Genomic DNA, 20,979 nt, shown 5'->3' with positions numbered 1-20,979 from the left:
TTTAAAGGTGTTTTTATATTTGTTAGAGAATCTGAGTATAATTTAATGTTTTCAGGGAAACTTGGTCATTATTTCACCCTCTGCACTCTGTTTTCCAAAATCCTCCCAAAACAGAACAACAAAGCCTGACCTTCAGCTGTAATGGGGTACATAACCTGTTGACTTCTGGGTAATGCAGTTTTTAATGGACTGGCTTGAACCTCCAGAGTGAATGTAGCAAGAATGGGAGCAGGGTCAGGAACAGATGGGGAAGTGGGGTGGAGGGGGGGGTGATAAAGAAAACTGGTATTGAGAGGGAGGAATAGAAAATAAAACAACAACTAGATAAGAGTGTTTGCCTGTTATTGTTTTCCATGTCTAACATCCTGAGACATGGCCTGTGGTATTCAGGAGATTTCATGCGGAGGAGAAAAAGAGAGATCCATAAAGCTCCTGCTTTCCTTCAACACCCTAGGGAGAGCCATCTTTAATTCATGAGAACTATAAAAATAAAGGTTTTTACTCTGATGGCCCTGCAGCCTGTAACAGACTCTCAAAGCTACATGATAACATGCAGATGTTGATGCTGTGGTTACAGAAGGCACCGTTTTTCAGCCCTTTCAATGTATTTAATGTCTGGTAAAACAGAGTCTAAACACCTTTTTTCCCACTTTTTGGAATAATTAATAACTGTAACGTAAAGTGTGTCCACTTCCCAGCAAGGTACTTGAATTAAAATACCTTGTCTGAATGTTTACAGTCTACCAAAATAGTGTTTTTAACACATCTGACATAAACTGTGGCAGTTGATGCTTTGGCGAAGCAAAAGAGTTCCAGTTGCAGTATTTTAAATGTCTTTCAGAGAATCGCTCCATTTCTTTTTATCAAATTTTTTGATAAAAAGGTGATGGCTTGATTGGCCTTTTTAGATTGCTCTTCTCTGAGAGAAGTGTAAGAAAGAGCAGCAATTTCTTAATGAAACATAGGCCCAATTTCAATGTGTTGAATTATGAAATCAAGTTTTAAGTCACGTTTGATATATACAGTATTGTTTGCAGTTTAATGCAGTTTTTGATGGACTGGCTAGAACGTCCAGAGTGGAGAGTGTATCAAGAATCAAAGCAGGAGCAGGAACAGATGGTTTATCCAGTTTACTTGTTTTTCCCACAGGTTGGTGAGAATTTAACCTTAAATAAAAATATCAAGATATCAAAATATGCTTCAGAGAATACATTTGCACTTCCACAATTCTTTACTTAAGACAAGCCTGTCTGGCTTCCCACTAGCACTTGACTGTAACCAGCAAGCACAAAATGTAAAGAGTCTCCATGGACACACTTTGTCATGCCATTATATTACAGTGTGCTACCCAGATCAGCCCGTGTGGCTTTACATTTTTTTTATTATTTTTTTTAGTATTATTACTCATATTATCTCACAGTTCTGCTGTGAAACACACGAGGCAGTTGGGGTTACTATTTAATCTGTTTAGGTTTTCGTCATGATGTGAAAATCTATACAGTAAGTGTCTTTTTTAGGTTGTTTTCATGTTTAATTTATGAGGAAATTTGAATAATTTTCGGTGCTCCATTGCCCCTGCTGGTGCCTCGGTGTTGGAGAGCCGTGATTGACAGCACGCTTCATATTCCATAACTAAAGCAGCTGAGGAGGTTGTGTCAAATTAAATGGTTGGGAAAAATATTCCCCCACTTTCATGCTATGTCTGATCTGCCTTGATCAGGGAAATGTCTTTGACTGTAAAATCAGCATGTTGGTGTGATGGCACTTTATGAATAGGAGGTAAGTAAAAAGGCTTGAATTGACACACCACCTTGTCATTCTGTTGGAAGCTAACGGAGATAAAATGAGAGGAAGCTGATCAAAAAAGCCACATTTATTTTCTAATGTTTATGTTGCCTATTTAATACATTCTCTTGAACATTTACTAATCATCTGAGAGCCTAAAGGCCTTTTGGGACCCAAAGCCTGACCCTAAAGTGAGGAACTCTGTTTTTTAGGGTTAAGTTTAGAGGTGTGGTGTGTATTAAGATTTATTTAGGGTTAGACACGAATGGAGTTATTACAAACTTATGTATTTACATTCTTATGTAAATACTTTGATGTGTCATTTCGATTAATTAATTATATCCATATTAGCAAAATTAATCACTTTGTTTTTTTTTTCCATACAAAAGGACCCAGAGATGAGACAATCACTTTAAATAGACTGAATGGTAAATGGTTTTTTAACACTGTAATAAGTGGACCAAGCAATTTTACACAAATATTTCATCAGTTGATGCGTTTGTTTATAGAATTTTTCACCCCATGGGGGAAACCGTTCCATCCTGTGGCAAAATTGTGAATTACAATATAAAATGTCATGTTTCACAGTAGTTGTTTTAGGTCCTGCATATTAATGACAATCAATCATCCAGTTTCAGGGCTGCCATGGAGGACACAAAGCAGTGGCCATTTTGAAGTTGGACAGTTTACACCTGGGAATAGTTTGAGCTTTTGACATAGCTTTTTTCGTTCTGCTTGTACGAAAACATGCATGTGGCATGTTTTTGTAGTCACTGTGCTAAACGATGCCTCCAAACAAATGTTGATATCTCAGGAACCATAAAAGGTATGGATTTCATTCACCCACCGTTTTTATCAGGAAGAATAGGGGAACATTTCTGTCCTTTTCAAATTTTAGGTTTTACTTCTTTTTTTTTTACATTGCATGGAATAAATTACTGTAACCCAGCCTACTAGTGGTATCCTAGATGCTATCATTAGTATTTTAGCTAGTTTTAACTTTTTAGCTAATTTTGGCTTTTACCTGGGTTTTTCACTCTGCATGGACTATTTCGAACCTTTCTGCAAGTCTTCAGGAGTTGGCTTCAAACGTTTTTGCCATTTTCACCATGAGCATTGAGCATTCACACTTTCTAGTTTAAGTTGCTTTTTTTAATGAAGATGTGAGAATTGGAAAACGGTGAACTCTTGCAAAGCCAACGTACATGTGCAGACAATAATGGTAAAACGTTTTAACAGGCTTTGTTCTCCCAGGCTGTGAGAAGAGTAAGGTGATGCTATCTGCACTGTGTGGGGCTTGTAACAGGAGGTCAGTGCTGCACTGAACTTTTGTTCCATTTTAGTGAGAGAAGCTTTCATCTGCATTGAGCTAGAAGTAATGAAAGTGTGGTGGAGCATTGAAGATTGATGCCAGGGAACTCCCAGACCTCCTCTCTCTGCGTTTTACCCTCTCTCATTCATCTATAAGCTCTCTGCCTTGTCTCTTCTGCCTTCTTGTTTTCATCTGTTTGCTTTGTCTTTGTCTCTCATGATGTGGGTGTTTCTCCTTACCTTACTCTGTCCACTCTTCTCTGCAGGATTTTACCTTTGCTTTTTCAATTCTTTCTCCCAGATATAGGAGTGATTTAGCAGTTGCACATCTGAGGCAACCACTTCAAACCTAAACTGAAATTGGTATCAGTCACAGTTGCTGTGCAGTTTTGTGTTTGTTTTAATTCAACAAAGTCTCACTTACGTACAAAGAAATGTTCATAACAAGAACATTGGTGTTGATGTATCTGTGCCGGAGTGAAAATTACAAAGCCATTCTCTTTAAGTTTAAATGCCAGAAGCAGCTTTTCTTTACGCCACTTTGTTTTATATTTAGTGAATATAATTGCCCTTTTATAGTCTGCTTTACGATGGATGACGTAAAAAGCACAATTTAGCTTAAATACATAGTAAGACATTTGCTGGAAGGTTTTATGCAGCTCAGGCCTGGCAGAACCACAAATTGTCTTTGTATATGTCAGTCATGGAAAGCTTCAACAAAAACCTTAATGATCCAGTAGCTGGGGTCAAAACACAAACAGGACTTTCCTTAAAGTCTGACACTTTGCTACGTATTTATCTACATCCTTTAGCCAAACACAACTTCTCTTAGCTGTATTAGTATATGGAAGGGCAACTTATTATAGTTTAGATCATCACAATTTTAGTTTGTTTTCAGGATCCACATTTACTTTGTATTGCCAAAAATATTAATTTCAGCATCTAAATAATTGAATTCGGTCTTTCCAATGATCTCAATGTCCACAGATGTATAAGATCAAACAGATTTGCAGTAAGAGTGAATTCCAGCATGGTACCATAATAGGATGCCATAAAGGTTTTCTAACAACCAAATACCCTACAGTCAACTGCTAGTGGTGTTACAACAAAGTGGATCCTCACAAAACAAAAATATATCGTAGATACGATGCAGTATATTGGAAGATATCATTCATTACATTGAACAATATATTCTCATATATGAGATTTAGTATTTACATTCTCCAATATATTGGTATAGACCCTATAAGTGTATATAGATAAATACAAAACATGCATATATGCTGCTCATATATCTATTCATATATTACCAAACATTTTCCCATATAAATTGTAATAAATTATGGTAGTTGGTAATGAATATAAAATTATTTATATTTTTGGACATATAAACACGTAGTCGTCTTTAATATATTTTAATGTATGGGAAGCTGCAGTTATTTGTATATTTTGAAATATTTCCAGTAATATATTGGTAAATATAGTTTCCTTTCATGGAAAGGAGAGCGATAACGGCAACAAGGCCACGGAAAATCCCAAGTGTCAAGAGATGCTGAGTTGCCCAACACACTCAGGATGCCGACTTTCTGCATAGTCAATACAGTGTGTAGGGAGCTTCATGGCCGAACAGCTGCATGCAAGCCTTGCATCACGGAGAGCAATGCAGAGCTTCGAATGTAGTGCTGTACAACACACCACCACTGGGTTATGGAGCAGTGGAGATATGTTCTCTGGAGGGACGCAGCAGACTTCTTGTCTGACAGTCCAACAGAGGAGAGTTGTATGGTTGTCAGGAGAATGGCACTTGCTTGAATACATTATGTTAAGTGTAAAAGATGGTGCAGGAAAAATAATGGAGTTTTTATTTGTGTGTTTCTAAGTAGGTGGGCGTGGTTCCTTTGTTGAAGCTGTTATAGCTAAAGGTCTGGGCTGACTTTATGTTACAGCATATGGATTATGAATGAGATGGCACTCAGCTGGATCTCCATTTCCAAATCCAATATTTTTGCTTTAATGTGACCTGTACCTGATGTTTACATGACAGTCTGAACAACACAGATCCCATTTTTACAAATGCAGCTCAGGCCACTTGGATATGTGATATCTGACCCCTTCTAATGTGACCTGTGTTTATACGGCCAGGCCTGAACGTCGTTTAAACTCGACAAACCTCACTGTTCTGCACCTGATACATGGAAGCAGAAGGAAAAACAACCATGGAAGATCATGTTGATTAAGTTGTTAATATGCTAGCTCTGGTTGGACAACAACTTTAAAATCCCAAAATATGCTCCACCATTAGCATTTACGTTTACTTCCACTGAGCACACCTGCTACGTGTGACGTTATTGCGCCCTCTACTGTGCATGCGAGACACTTTGAGCTCGTTTTTGCAGTTCAATCAGGAATTGACATATAATTGGAAATGTAAATGACCATGCAAAATGAATCCAAGTAAACAAAAAATTTGAATTGAACATCACAGCCTGCAGTGTGACCATGTGCTTCTAAAAAAGCTGCAATAAACGTCTGTTTTTGTGTCTTTATGCTCCAGGTGACTTCATGGCCTACAGGAAGGTGTGTGATGCCCAGGCAGGGCCACTGGATGGAGAGGTTCTGCGCTGCTCTGGATCCCTGGAACTTGACTGGGACCTGGACAAGGAGGAACTGCAGGAAGCAGGGCCAAGCAGCGAGCGCACGCAGATGCAGCATGGCGACTGCCAGAGATCAGGTCAGACATTACTGCCATCTTTCTGTTTTAATTATGGTTTGTCGCCTAATCAGGCTAAGTTGTTGTGAATCTTTCAGCTCATATTTAGTTAATAAATGTTTCAAGTGAAGTCAGATTAATAAAACCGAGTGTATGAACCATTTATAAAAACCTTTCACTGCACTGAGAATTCACAAAGTGCGCATTGTCAGACAATTATTGGGAAAATGAAATAATCATCATAATTCACCTAACCTAAGTTATTATCTATGCTCTTCTGTTTGCTGTTGAGATGTGTAATAAGGCTGGGCTGAACCTCATGCAATATGCATCACCCATTGATGAGTAAGATTCATGATTTTTTATAATGCAAATATGATTCAGTTTTGTGTTGCAGTTGGTACAGATCTGTAGCACAGATCCCACATGCTTTTGATTAGGCTGAGGAAAATATTTTCTGAAAATATGTATCAGGATCTCAAAACAAACAATATTGAGTCATTTAAACAATTTTTTTCCTCTGACAAAAGCTGCAACAGTTGGAAGACCATTTATAAAAAATTTAAAACTATTAAATTTACTACATCTATTTTTTTTTTTTTTACTATCAATAATGGACTACTATCTACTGTAGTTGTCTGAACTAAATGTAAATTTCATTTTAATTTGTTATTAATTTCTTTTTTTTCATTCATTGTCTTCGTTTTAATACTTGTCAGGATTGATTGAACCCAACATGATTAATTTCCTCAGTTCATCAAACATTATGCTGAGCTAGAAACTGTATATTTCTGTACACATTTTTTTAAATTATCCCTGTTTGATTCAGTACCCTGATTGGTAATAACCCATCGTCCCTGAATAACATAGTATCTGACTTATTGTTCTTTTTTGTTTTGCTGTTTTTGTTTCTTTTCTTTTCCCTTTATTTAGAAATGGAAACGTTAATGTAAAAAATAAAAAGCAAAAACATTATGTGAACTGTGACCTCTAGGTTGCTCAGACCCTGGCCCTGACCCTGACCCTGAGTTCATAGAACCCATCCAGAATTCCGTCTCAGTTTCGCCTCATGGACGCTTTGAAAGACTCCAAGAGGATCCCAACTACATCTCTCACTTCACCAGGACGACTGGCCACAAAGGTCAAAGGCGACTTCACTGTTTCATAGTCAGGTAGTTACAGAGCAGCTTTACTGTATTATGGTGCATTAATGGAAAACACAACCGGTAAAATGTTACCTCATCTCATACCATGCTAACACAGCTTTTCAGGTTAATACAAAAATCATGCAAATAATTTAGCTGTTTATGGAATATTTTCAATCTATTTAGTAGGCATAAATAATGATCTGTCAGGATCCTGGGTTGTTTGCATTGTTTTGAGGTTTGTTTATTGCTGTGTATTCCTTAGTTTCTTGATTTGGTCAGATCAGTCTTGTTTCCGTCTCACTTTAGTTTAGTTTGTAGTGATTCAAGTTTATTATATTTGTTTATTCCTTGTATCTCGTTATTCTTTTTTTCTCTTAATTCTCCTGCTGTACTCTCCCTCGCCCTGTATGCCATGTTCTTTCTCTCTCTCTCCTCTCACACCTGCTACCTGTTAGTCATTTAGTCCAGTTATTGTTCCTGCATTTTGTGTTAATCTGGCTGTTTGTAAGTTTTGTCTGTCATCATTATTTTCATTAAACCTTCACTGTCCATTCGATGTCTCTACCTCTTTGATGAGTCCACTTCAACCTTGATGCAACATGCCAAAATCTGATTAAGCTGGGAAATTTGCAACATCTTATAAAAGGAATCATAGACTTTTTTCTTCACTGTGAAGCAAAACCTTTCCATTTTGAATGATGAAAGAACATTCTGGATTTCTATTCAGTATAACACTTAACAGGAGCAGCGCAACAATACTGTACATTGCATTAATAATTCATAGATAACTTCCCTGCAATTCAGATGTCAGCAGATGTTAAGTCTATATCACCACCAATAGCAGAAGTACAATGCTCACTTTTCTGCATGCGATATGACTTTTCTAAATGCATACCCTGGCTCCACATAATGCATTCATTACAATTCCCTTTGAAAGACTATTCAAGTATTATCATTATACTCTGATTAGAGTTCTGTCTTCTTTTCTCTTGGTCTTATCGTTCCCATCATGTCAGCTAACCTGAAACAGTTTCCTGTTCCTCTTTGCTGTTTTATACTGAAACCGTTCTCCGATTTTGTCCATAGATATGTCCTTGCCGGGGTGGGAATTTTTGTCCTTGGTATTCTCGTTGGCTGGTTCATCCACACTTCTTCGAAACGTCCAACTGCTTCTCCACCTGAAAGCTTGGACCTGCTTGAAGAGCTGCTCAGAGGAATCAAAGCTGACAAGATAGATGCTCTCCAAAAGTAAGTTTGTATTGTCCTCACAGTCAGACGACATACATATGGCACATAAGACTTAATAAAACAGAGCAATCTGAATGTTGACTAGTATTAAAGAAGGAAATTTATTAGGTTAGCTTAAATTTTGGAAACAGCATGGCTCTCTTTTCCTCCTGTTAGCCGGGTCCCGAGCGGATGCCGTCACGGCTGGAAAAACAGACGGCGAGGCTCAATGACGTCACAGAGATACAGAGTTTAATTCAATAGAAAACACCGTATGAATTTAACAAGAAAACTTCAGAGTACAAAGAAGTACATTCTTTACCTGAGACAAAAGAATTAAAAGAACAAAGGATCCTTTGGAGACAGCTGTTGCTTAAAAGCAGAACAGGGCAGCTATCTGAATCCTTATTGTTGCGCATTCCCTTTTTCTAGTGAAGGCGTTTCTCTTTGTTAATATATGCAAATAGGGCGTACCTCTATTTTGACCAACCAAGAGCTACCTTGGAAAAAAAACTTAGACCTTCCCCTGAGTTTTAATGACAAATATCAAGAGTCATTTTAGTTATTAAAGTTATAAGTTATTTTCACAAAACCTATCTTGCTCCTCTGCAGTCAGCTTCTCCAAAGATTTGACCCTTTGCTTTATCACAAACAATAATGAGATAGAAGTCTTTTTCAACCTGTGAAACATAACATTTAAATCATTCTCTTTTGATTCCGATATTGTCATAGTTAGTACATTTTCAAATACATTCGATTTACTAGATTAGTACTTGTAGCTTGGGTAATATACTTTAATCTAACACACTATTGCTACCAATATTAAAAAGGTATATCAGAAATTAAACCTTAAGTGTTCCCAAAATTCCTAAGTTGTGATCAACTCCAGATGCAACTCTGAGCTCCTGGGAAACCCCCAACCTCTGACCTGTGAGCCGGGGAAGATATTCTTTATGGCCTACTAATTTAAAGCCTTTCAAGAGCATAGTGTTTTATGGCTGCTCTAAGTTACAGCCTTGCCAGGAGAATGTTTATCTCTGATCGTTTACCTTGCATCAGCTTGTCCAAATAGGAATGTTGATCTACTTAAACGCACATGGCATTAGCTTAACTATATTAAACAATCAAAAATAGCCATATTTCCTTAACACTAGACAAAGGCAAATTTAACAAGGCCTCTAAAATAAAGTATTGAGGAGTGTTTTCTCAAACTCTGTATTCAGAGTTGTCTGTATAAAGGAGCAAGTGATAATTAGGTTTAATTTTTGATAATTGGGAGACAAATACAGGCCACAGTTTGTCTCTTGTATGCTGAAAATTGTTGTCCAAGCTTAGTTTAAAAACATGAGTTCCAACGACTCCTGAAGGTAACTATCCTCACCTGTGATCTCCTTGTTAGCATGTGTCTATTAAAATCTTTGAGTTTTTCTGTGTGACATCAGCCTGCCCTTTGCAGTAACACCAGTTTTAAACTTTCTGTGATGGCTTTCAAAACAGTGTTTTGTCTTTTTAACTATTGCTCAAGCAGCAAATTCATGAGGTCACTTGAAGACACTGATGTTGGATGAGACTGACTGGCTGCTCAAATTCACTTTGAAATTTGAAGTTTTGGCAGCTTTATGGCTCATATCACAGTTGGAAATAGTTTTGAAGTTATACATAAGCATGTAATTATTTATACTGTAAGCTGGTATTTGATAGTACCAGTTTGGCTCTTTAAAGTGTTCTGTATACTTTTGAGAGCTCCAGTATGTCTTCTGTCTTTTTGTATCTGTAAGATTTGCCTCAATTGTTTTCATTTCTTACTATACGCAATGTCATGTAATAATCTGGATGTTAGTTGGCAGCAGCAAGCAGACACTCAAGTAGGCAAATTTATAAAGCCACATAAAAGACGTTCTGAAGACAGAAAGACCTTCAAGTAAAGAAACAATGAAGTTGGAGCACATCGAAACAGCTTTGCTTGACTAAACTGGAGAGATGTTTCTGTAAGAATTAATTCTTGTTTGGATTGTAGGATTATCCCAAGCTGAGAAATGATTGCATTTGCATGGATATATACATACTTAGTCAAGAACAATCAAACTGGAACAGACAGTCATTTCCCAGATAAATTTTCTGCTGGTGCTTTTTATTTTAGGTTCCCAATCTCCCTTCTTTGTCAGTCAGTTTAAAAAAAAAAAACAAAGAAAAAAAAACACATTTTTATTTGTGTCAAAGTGAAAAACAGCAGGTTTTACTTTTTTAATTTGTCACTCAACACTTATGTAACTAATTCTTTTTTTTACTCTTTCAAAGAGGTATGAAAATGCAGATCTTTGAAGAGAAACTAATTCAGGTTCAAATAACTTGAAGGTTGCTTGTCAATACTGATATATTGTCCAAGAAATGTCTGTCACTCCAGCTAATTATTCAAAATTAACAAATTCTGCCATGTTACTTTAGGAAAAAAAACTATTTAGTATTTAGTGATTAATTCTGATTAACAATTGCAGGTTCTGAATAGGTGGCCAAACATATGTTTTATCTGGATAATATGGATATTCTCAACCAGTGGTTTCCTAGATACCGGCAGCCCAGCAAATTCTGTATGTTAGTAGTTCTGCATTCCTCTATGAAAATATTTGTGAATTGGATGGTTCCAGACATTTTTCAGAAGAACAGCATCCTGTCAGCGAAAACAGGTTCAGAACATGACATTTTGTTGGAAGAAAACAGAAAACAGTTTTTAGATTAGAATAGCCAAAATAGCAAGAAGATCCAACATGGCCTGAAGTCAAGTTTATTTGTATAGCACATCTCATTAGAAAGGCATTTGGTGTTTGAAGTTGATGAGTCACTCATAGATTCTTGTTGAGGTGCAACGGACTTGTTGTTCTGTGAAATTCTTGTGATTTAACCTTGATGTCACTTGTCACCTCTGCTGGTCAGGCTGGTTCACCTGTTAAATGTCTTCCCAGATTTGAAGGATGAGGTTTATTTTCAGGGAGGTTTCCTGTGGTGCTGTGTGTCGGTTGTCTTATTTCCATATTCAGCGTTTTCCTCTACATTTACTTCAACTCAGTGAATGTTCATTTCTATCACTTTGATTGTCTGGAGAAGTTTGTCAAAGTCCTCGGTGGAGAACAGTGGCATCTTGTACTGGTGTAGCTTGTGAACCTTTAACATTTTGCTGAACCAATCGTTCTTGCTTTGCTGTAACGGCTGCACATCATTTAATCAAAAAAAAAAAAAAATCTGAAATATCTTTTTTGGGTATAAACTGAATAACTACTGATGATTTAACTTTTTTTGCTGCATCAAAACAGGGATTTTCCCACATGCAATGCAGTATTTTTTCAGGGTTAAGGAGGTGCAGCTTAGTTGGCATCATGCATTGTTTACTTAACCTCGGCATTATAATGACTCAGAAATAATGTTGAATTGATTAAGATTTTCTTTCTATGCAGCACGGACTTGTCTACTTCGATACCACGTACAAGGCTGATTTCATAAATGTCCGTCAAGCATTCATGATTCCATTTTCAGTTTTTCCTTTTTTGTGAAGCAACGCTGCCCTGGCACATGTAGGTTACAAGGAACCGTGTACCAATAACCCAAAGGTTTCATAAGTAAGCTATAGACCAAAATGCCTTTCTGTGTACAAATAATGTAGAAGTCCAGGATTGTGTGTGGAAAACATGTCGGAAAACACTATTTTTAACTATTTTTATTGCTGTGTTCTCTGTGATCTCAACAACTGCTGTATGGGTTAGGGTTGGGTTAGTGGTGTGTGTAGTAGGTCTGACTGGAAAATTACAATTCGTCATTTGTATGTGGACCACACCCAACTTTGTCTCTAATATATCCTGAGAGCATGTAGCTGTCAGTGCACATCCTGTCTAGCTTGATTGACACTTCAGATTAAAATGCATGCTTCCATCCATCATCCATCCATCCATCCACTGTCAATATCTGCTTTTCCAGAGGTTGCAGGGGAGCCGGTTCCCCTCTCCATGCTGGGTGGAAGGCAGGACACATCCTGGACATGTCACTAGTCCATCAGTACATATCACTTATCTAATATTTACCATCATTATCACTACAATGTCACAATTGAAAAAAAGGATGCAAGTTGGTATTTTTGATTTTTTTTCCTTTTCATTTGTAGGCAAAAATAAAAATACCAAGCAGTAAATAAGGCAAGATGTTTGCATATTTACGCTATACAGACAGATGCATATTTTAATCCAGTGTTGGTAAACAATCAGACTGTTTCAGTTGTGCACTGGCAACAAAACGCTTTGTCAATATCACCAGATATGGGAACAAAAAATAATAATAATTGGTTTTGTAGCAAAAACGCAAAACTACACACAGTTATGAGAAAGTTATTTGTTGGAATAGTAGCTGTATATAATTTGCTATGTATATGAGGATATTTATGTGTTTCAGAGGAGGCCTTGTTAAAACACACACCCCCACACGCATGCAAACAGCATTAGTTCACTGACACTCTGGGGTGGGAAAGCAGAGGAGATGTGATGTAATCTGATAAGTCTGTTTTTTAAGTCCTCACATTTTCAGGCTGTTACTGCCTGAAGGCTACATATTCACAGCCCCCAGTCTGCAGCCTAGGAACAGCTTATGCACAGAGAAACAAGAGGACAGATGAAAACACAGACAGAGGACAGGGTAAGTGATGACAGAGAAGGTTTGCATTTGGACCATTAAAATGCCATTAACATATTTTTCCCTCCCAGTGAATGCTAATGGACTTTCACTTTTGCTTTAAGTGGCATAAAAAAATGAAAAAGGCTGGGCAAAATGAAAAATTAGGCAAAATACGATTCATGTGCTATCTTTAGAGGAAGTAGGGATGTTTTGAATGTTAGTAGCAGTAAAGGCGATCTGAGATGGCTTCATCAAGTCACTATTAATGTAAATATAAAGAAAAGCATAAATAAATGTTTGAAACATATGCAAGGGCTGACTGAGGTTCACTGTCTTGGACATGAATGACGCATTAGGACATGATGTTTACACACCAAACAGGTTTTCTACAGCACATGTTTGTCATACATGAAGTATGACAAACTGCCTAACAGAGAGTTGGTCTTCATTTTGCTTTGAAAACAGCCCTGATGAATCAACACATGGATTCTGCTAGACCCCTGAACGTTTGCAGCATTATCTGACAATGAGATGTTTGAAGAATTTTTTAAGTTCTGGAAGAGGTGTGGTGGAGCTCTAGGAATTGGACACGCTTCTCCAACACACACCATACATGCATGATTGGATCTAAAATTGGAGAATTTGGAGGCCAAGTCATCACCTCAAGCTAACTGTTGCCCTCCTGCCGATTGCAATATCTATTGAAATGGTGTTTCAATTGACATTCAATTGACGTTTTTGAAATGGCTTGTTTTCCAGACACCATGAGACATTTACTAGTTGTCCGAAAATAGCTGAATGATTCATTTTAGTGTTTGGATTGTTTCTAGAAGCAGTACAGAAAAAAATGGTACAAAACCATGCAAAAAGTGAATTTTCCATAATAGTTCTCCTGTAATAATAGTGGAATGTAGCAAACATTGGGCTTTTCCACAAAAGAGGTTGCAGTCCTTAATCATTTATGGTGTTGGAGCCAGTTGTAACTGGTTTCCCAACAGCCAAGACCCAAGTTAAGGACATGGTACGACATTAAGCATCTCATTCACGTTTTGTCTTTCATTCTATGTTTTTATGTATGGGGACTATTTGACCACACATGCATTATTTATCCCAGTGTTTTTGAAGCAGATGCCTCAGTTGTAGTTTGAACACAGTGGTGCTTATGAATGCCTCACAATCCTAATCAAATGATTTCTCATCCCAACCAGCAGCTGGAAAATTGGAGTTAACCTCAGCTTCCACAGTGAGATTTATTGACACCACCTGGAGATATTAAAAGGTGTTAAAGATCTTAGTTAGAAGTGACATTTATGGCTAAATAATTAGCTGTGAGCACAGATTGAAGCTGGACATGACATACTTAAATTCTGTCACAAAGGATTTTAAAATAAACTTTTTGAAGATAGACAATCTGGTTGGGGTATTCTCATGTGAAATTGAGTTTTCATTCCTGTTGAAGTGCATTGTTTTACTGTTATTTGACCAGTCCAAAAAAACTCTGGAGGTTTAAATGTGGCACTTACCTCAGTAATTGGCTGCTAGAGTTTGTCAGCTAAGAGTTTGTCTTGGTGGAATCAAATAGAACTGGATCTTAGTAAGCATCAGCACCAGTTAAACATTGTAACAGATTTTTATTTAGTCTTTAACGCAATAACACATAATTCCAGTAGCGGCTGGTGCTAAAAAAACTGAGGGGGGCGCACACAAACAAACAAATGAAAAACAAACAAAACAAATCTTAAAAAATAGCACTATTTGAACATGAATTTTGCCCTCCTTTCCTTCTGCCCTGCAAATTTCTCAATTACATTCTTGTTAAAGTCAGTGATCTCTGTGACTAGTCTTTTCTCCATTGACAACATGGCCAATGCATTCAGCCTGTCCTGAGTCATTGAGTTTCTCAGAAAAGTCTTGATTCTTTTCAGAGTTGAAAAGCACCTTTCAGCTATGCTAAGTTTCCCCCAAAAACTTAGCTTCATTGCATTGTCTAGGTGGCTGCGGCTGTTTTCGTGCCGTTTGCATTTTTCTGAAAGATGTTTTAAGTCTCTTACCCCAGTTGTTGTCCACATTGCCTCCGTGCCAGAACTTTGAAATAGCAAGCACGGAAAGCAGTAAAATGCATTGCTTAATGCAAACGTAACCGTGAATCGACCTAACGAACTGCAGCTGCGCTAATGAGTCGAATCGGGGATTGTCCAATCACACAATGTTTTAAAAAAAATTAGCCAGTACTGACACTTTACCAGTAATGACACAACAAAATGGGTGTGTCCGGGACGCAGAGCGCTGCGCCCTGTGGAAAAACCTTAAACAACCAATTAAAAGTCAGCCTCAGATCACCTGCTTGCCATAAGTTGATGCGCCTACATACACACTCATTAGGACGGCGCCCCGCACATAGGAAGTGTGCACAATGTGAGCAATTAGAATTATGTATTTGCTATTTTAATAAATTCTAACATGTCTATTGGACACACAGTATGAATAAATACATTTCTAAGTATTTTGCAGTTCAGAATAGAAATCATTTATTATCTAAACAATTTAAAGGGGGCGGCGCCCAAGCGCCCCCTACAGGCCAGCCGCCACTGCATAATTCCTTTATTGAACACTTGATCATTTATAGCAAAGGCTGCATCTCCAGCTAAAATAATCCTTGTAGCTTCTACATCTGAGAGGCTCAGCCCTTTCTGCTTGACTTAATATCAATGCAGTGTACTGTAGAGCTGATCTGTTGACTTTTATTTTTTATATTTTGATAATTAGTAAGAAATAGATCCTTAATAGTATCTGAACCAGGTGAAGCTAAAACTACCAATAGAGGAGTTCTGGGTAGAACATGTTTACAAAGAGGGTTTTTCATCTTAACTGCAAAGAAAAAAAAATAAAAATAAAAATATATATATATATATATATATATATAATACATTTTTGGCTTTATTACTGCTCTGTGAGTTTTGTTTTTTTAAGCAAATGGCATTATTATGTATACTGCTTTTGACGATTATTTCATTAATTAATTAATCACATTTAACCCATTTAATGGTTTCAGTTGAATCTAGTTTTCAAATAAGCTCAAGTCATTCAGAACATCTGCTTAAACAATCAAACATACAATTTAAATACTTATTACCGTATTTTCCGCACTATAAGGCGCACCTAAAAACCTTCAATTTTCTCAAAAGCCGAGAGTGCGCCTTATAATCCGGTGCGCCTTAAATATGAACCAATATTGAGCCACAACAGGTCTTGCAACTACAGTAAGCAGCCGCCGACTTCATTTTCCCCCGTGGAAGAAGAAGCGCGCAGTGCATGCTGGGTTTTGTGTAAAGACCCCAAAATGGCTCCTATTAAGAGACACGCTTACGACGCAGAGTTTCAGCTCAAGGCGGTCAGTCACACAGTAGAACAAGGGAATAGAGCAGCAGCGAGAGAATTTAACATGAACGAATCAATGGTGCGGAAGTGGATATATATTGTGATTGCACTAACGTTTGATTTACCATAACAGTATCAGACTGTTTTTTACGTGTTTATTGAATCGAGGAAAAGTTCCCCTCCACTATATGTTATACCTTGCTGTTGTTAAAAGATAAACTGTGTCACGAAAATACCACATCACTTACTTTACCTCGGGGAAAATAATAAAACAGCTGTTTATTGATTTTGGGAATGAACGGAGTTTTCAGAACGCTGGTTTGTAATCTATTAATAAAGTTTGACTGACCTATCTGACTATTTTGTTGACATTCCCTTTAGCGCAGCTCCATCTAATCTAATGGATACATAATGTAACCCCAGCCTCTACTGTAGCGTCTATTCTATGCGCCTTATAATGCAGTGCGCCTTATATATGAAAAAAAGTTTAAAATAGGCCATTCATTGAAGGTGCGCCTTATAATGTGGTGCACCTTATAGTGCGGAAAATACGGTACTTGTGACAGATAAATTGCACTTTATATATGCACCTCTATTTTTTATTGTGCACTTAGAGAAGTCTAACAATATTATGCAGATGACAAAAAACAACAAAGTTGCAGATTTTCACTTTACTTGATGTTTGATGTGTAATGCCAAATTTAGCATCTGTTATTTGGGCCATAAGCATTTATTCAGTGTGAACTGTATATAAACAATTTTGAATAGATTTTGCATCATGCACAGGCCCTCTGACTATCTGCCTGAATGTGCGCTGATGGAGATACGGAATTACAAATCTACACATTTGAAGATGTGATGTTTTTGGTATTTAAATTTGAAGCAGTACCATTTCAACATGACATGTGCATCAATATCACTGTACTTTATGTTTCCTATCAGGCGGTGAGCTGCACTATAACCATTTACAAGTGAAACATTTGCAGTTGCAATATAAAAAACAATTTTTTTTTACATCAGTGGTGTCTTCATAAAGTTATTCACACATTATAGGAATGAAGAGCAGAATACATGAAGATGGGAAAGAATAAAAATGAAAACAGAAACGGTCAGCTGTAGGTAGGAGAGAGACAATCACTGAAAACACTTCACTGATGGGGGATTAAATGGCTAAGTTTAGCCACATTGAGGGCAGACAGTTACAGTCGTCATGGAGATCAAGCTACAGAGGATGATGAAGAGGATCAAGACAAAGATAAATTTTATTGATTTATATATATATTTTTTTTTTGTACACTGCCAGGGGATCTTTTTTGTGGGCTCTAGTGTCCCTTATTTTTTCAAAGTAGGCTGACAGGAAAGGGGGAAGACGTTCGGCAGATGTTGCCGGGTCCGGGAGTCGAACCTGCGACGGCCGCGTCAAGGACTCAGGGCCTCCAAGCATGGGTCGCGGTATCCCCTACGCCACCAAGGCACGCCCCAATTTTATTGATTTTTAAAAATATATATATATTTCTTTTTTTTGCTTTAGAAAAAGCAAAACCCAGAGTGAAACATTTAGTACTGAATTCATAAAGTATTGAGGGGATTTTAACAACGTAAATATTTGCTGCTCTTTTCTGAATGGAGCTCCTCTAAGAGTGTCTCACACACACACACACAAACACATACACACACACACACCACAGGAAGTTTTATGTGGGCAGCACATCAGTAAGAAAGAAGCTGAAATTGGTTGCTAGTAGGTTCCATGCATGTTCAGAAGATACAACACACGATAACTGGAGCACTGAAAGCAGTAGTATATAATGCCTACAATAAATTTCTATGTTAGTAGCAGAATCTCTGAAGAATACTGGCTGACTTTTGGAGATAGAATTTCGCTCATGTTTGTCCCCAATCTTAAACTTTGTCCTTCTAAGACACAGGCATCGAAATTCAGTCCTTCAGGTCCGGTGATCTCCAGCTTTTAGATGTGTCTGTGCTTCAGCACACCTGAGTCTGTCATTTGTAGGACAGGAGAACTTGACTGTATACTGAGGAAAGATCATTGGATTCAGAGACACTTCTAGAAGTTTCATAACTTCAGCCCCCGAGGACTGAAGTTGAACACACTTGTCTGCTGTGGCCCAGTATTTGGTTGTAACTGCCTATTTCAATGGTTCAAACACCAAATATCCATTAATACGCATTAATGTTCACAGTGGAAACTGTGTTAAGTCTTATTGTTTTTAGGTGATATGGTAAAACAAACAATTGAAATATATCTTGCATAGGGTCACATACTACTGGTGCAGAAAAGAGCAAGACCAAGATTATAGATATGAATGCAGCTCATTTGCTGCACAGACATTGTTTTGAAATTGCGAAACAATCATCAGACCCAGTAAAATATCTTTTTTTTTTTTTTTTTGCCTGTCCTCCACTATGTTTCACGAGTTGCGGCTTGATGGAATTTGTGCAACCCTGCTGACAGTTAGTCGGGCAGACAGACAAACGACTGTGATTACATATCTCTGCCTCGCTTCATTTCTTTACAGATTGGAAAAAAAAGACTCAAAGAGAAAGATGATGTTTTTGCTGAGAGTATATGACTACTGCTAAATTAACACTTAGCTTCATTCTGATGATACACATTCTCTGACCACAGACTGTTGGAAAATAGACATGGTTTCTATGATGTTTATGTTAAACATCAAGACAGAGTCGTTCATTTTTAAACAGTTGCTGAAATAATGCAATCAGTCCGTTTCTACACATTATTTGGAAAAAAATATATTTACTTAGTCTTTTGTGCAGTTTCATTTCCCTTACCATCATGCTTAAGGTTTCAAAGACAACCTTAACCTTGTCTTTGAAAGTGATGCTCATATATTTTATAGATTCATTACACATTAAATTAAATAGCTTAAGCATATGTTTCTTGTAATTTTGATTATGGAAGATGTTGCAAATTCAAAATTCTCACAAAATTAAAATACCGCATGAGATCAATAAAAAAAATTTAAACAGAAATGTCAGGACGTTTATCTTGGACTGCACAGGGTAAAAAGCTTGCGGGGTTCAATTGGTCGGTTTGGATCAGACAGATCCAACTGACTGATGAACCAGCGCAGATTTCTCTGCAGATGCGACCAGGAGGAATTAGTGAGGCTGTGCGTTCAGACCGCAGCAGGTGAAGTGCCAGTAATTTAAGCAGAGTCGCTTAATTTAATTTATTGTAAGTTATTGGGGCCACAGTCAGTGGTTTTTGTCACTACGGAGAAAAAGTTAGATGCGTTCATCTGCTTTATGTATGATGGGATCTGGATTCATGGTTCAACTGAGTGAATATTAACTAAACCGCAAAAAATGCGGCTAAATAGCTGATGTTAATGTGATTATAAGTTGACGGGTAAAAATAGTACATGACCATTTTTTAAAAAAATGCTGTTGGTCAAGATGACGGAGAACAAAAAAGTCTAACGCGACCTCTGATTCCCATTATTAACCATAGTCTGATTCGTGACCTCATTGTTCTGTAAGTGAAGCGATCGACTGGAATTAAATTTCTACATCAGCACCAGAGCAGAACAAAGATCTGCTTGTCAGCACAATGAAGACATCATCTTGTTTTTGGATTTTTTTTCTCAGTAAATGCTCAAACTGAGTGGCTTCCTGTTTTTTCTGGCTGAAATTCTGAAGTTCAGAAGAGTTTACAAAGCCCCTGAGTGCATCAGTTCACAAAACTCATTTTTGTGAATAAACACATGCATAAAGTTTAATAACTGCAGCTGCAGTCTTTTCTCAGAGCACATCTGCATTTATTTACAAATCAATGTGTGTATGTCACGCATATAAGTGGTGGACATCACTGATTGATGTCTGTGTTTGCAAATAAAACATAAATGAATCTTGAGTAAATGCCCCATTTTAGAAGCATCTCTAACTGACACATTAAGGACTTTAGACTATGTAGTGAGGAGAATCACACATAGAGAGCTTATTTAGATCGATTTGCATTTGTTAATGGAGGAGTGTCAAGGGAGGAGTGTGCACTCAATTTCACATTGATTGGGATGTGTAAAGCAAATGAGCTTGGTTTCATGCACCCGGGCAGTTCCATAAATCTGGATTGTTTTTTTGTTTTATTTCCATTCTCAGTTTGCTCGACTTAGGTTGCTGTACAGTACAAGGTACAATAAAAAAAATACATTGATACATACAGTTCAGTTTATTTGTTTGACTCCAATTGACAACAAATATATCAGAACATGTTGCAAGCATTACAACAATCAACCTTTTCCAATAATTCTTCAACAAATTCTTTCATTTTTCCACCGGTAAATTGATAATTAATCTTTGGTGACGAACCCCAAGTCTTTGAGACAGGACCTGACCCTGCCATCACTTTATTTATTTTTTTGGCCTCAATGATTTTAAGTCAGGATCCTGACTGGGTAACTCCAGATCCTAAAATTGCACAACTTTGCAGACTTGTCCATAATTCTTTTTGGGTTGAGGCATTGCGCCTTCGGACAATTATTTCCTCTGCTTTTGGATGCTGTGCTGTACTTCTGGATAGTTATGATTTGTAACTGATACAATCATAACTTTGCTTGATTGTAACTTCCTTAAATTGATTGAATTTAAGGAAATATGGGTCACCTTCATGCAATTTAGGGATAGCTGAAACAAATGAGTGGAATGGAGCAAAATAAAAAACAGCACTTAATATTAATATTAAATCACACAAATAGTATTTATTTATAAGAGAGTGATTCTTTA

The 20,979-nt window shown here is 37.3% G+C and overlaps 1 protein-coding gene across 4 annotated transcripts in view; it reads left to right on the top strand.

Moving 5' to 3' along the window:
* Window positions 1-20,979, top strand: part of naaladl2 (N-acetylated alpha-linked acidic dipeptidase like 2) — a 385,596-nt gene that overhangs the window by 148,670 nt on the left and 215,947 nt on the right. For all 4 annotated transcript variants that reach the window (XM_028028168.1, XM_028028167.1, XM_028028166.1 and 1 more), the window contains 3 exons: window positions 5,651-5,827; window positions 6,801-6,978; window positions 8,041-8,202. In XM_028028168.1, the coding sequence (XP_027883969.1) occupies window positions 5,651-5,827; window positions 6,801-6,978; window positions 8,041-8,202 (517 nt within the window). The remainder of the gene's footprint in view (window positions 1-5,650; window positions 5,828-6,800; window positions 6,979-8,040; window positions 8,203-20,979) is intronic.

This window comes from Xiphophorus couchianus, chromosome 9 (assembly GCF_001444195.1).
Source record: "Xiphophorus couchianus chromosome 9, X_couchianus-1.0, whole genome shotgun sequence".
In the NCBI taxonomy this organism is placed as follows: Eukaryota; Metazoa; Chordata; class Actinopteri; order Cyprinodontiformes; family Poeciliidae; genus Xiphophorus; species Xiphophorus couchianus.
This window is presented reverse-complemented; position numbering and strand designations above follow the sequence as displayed.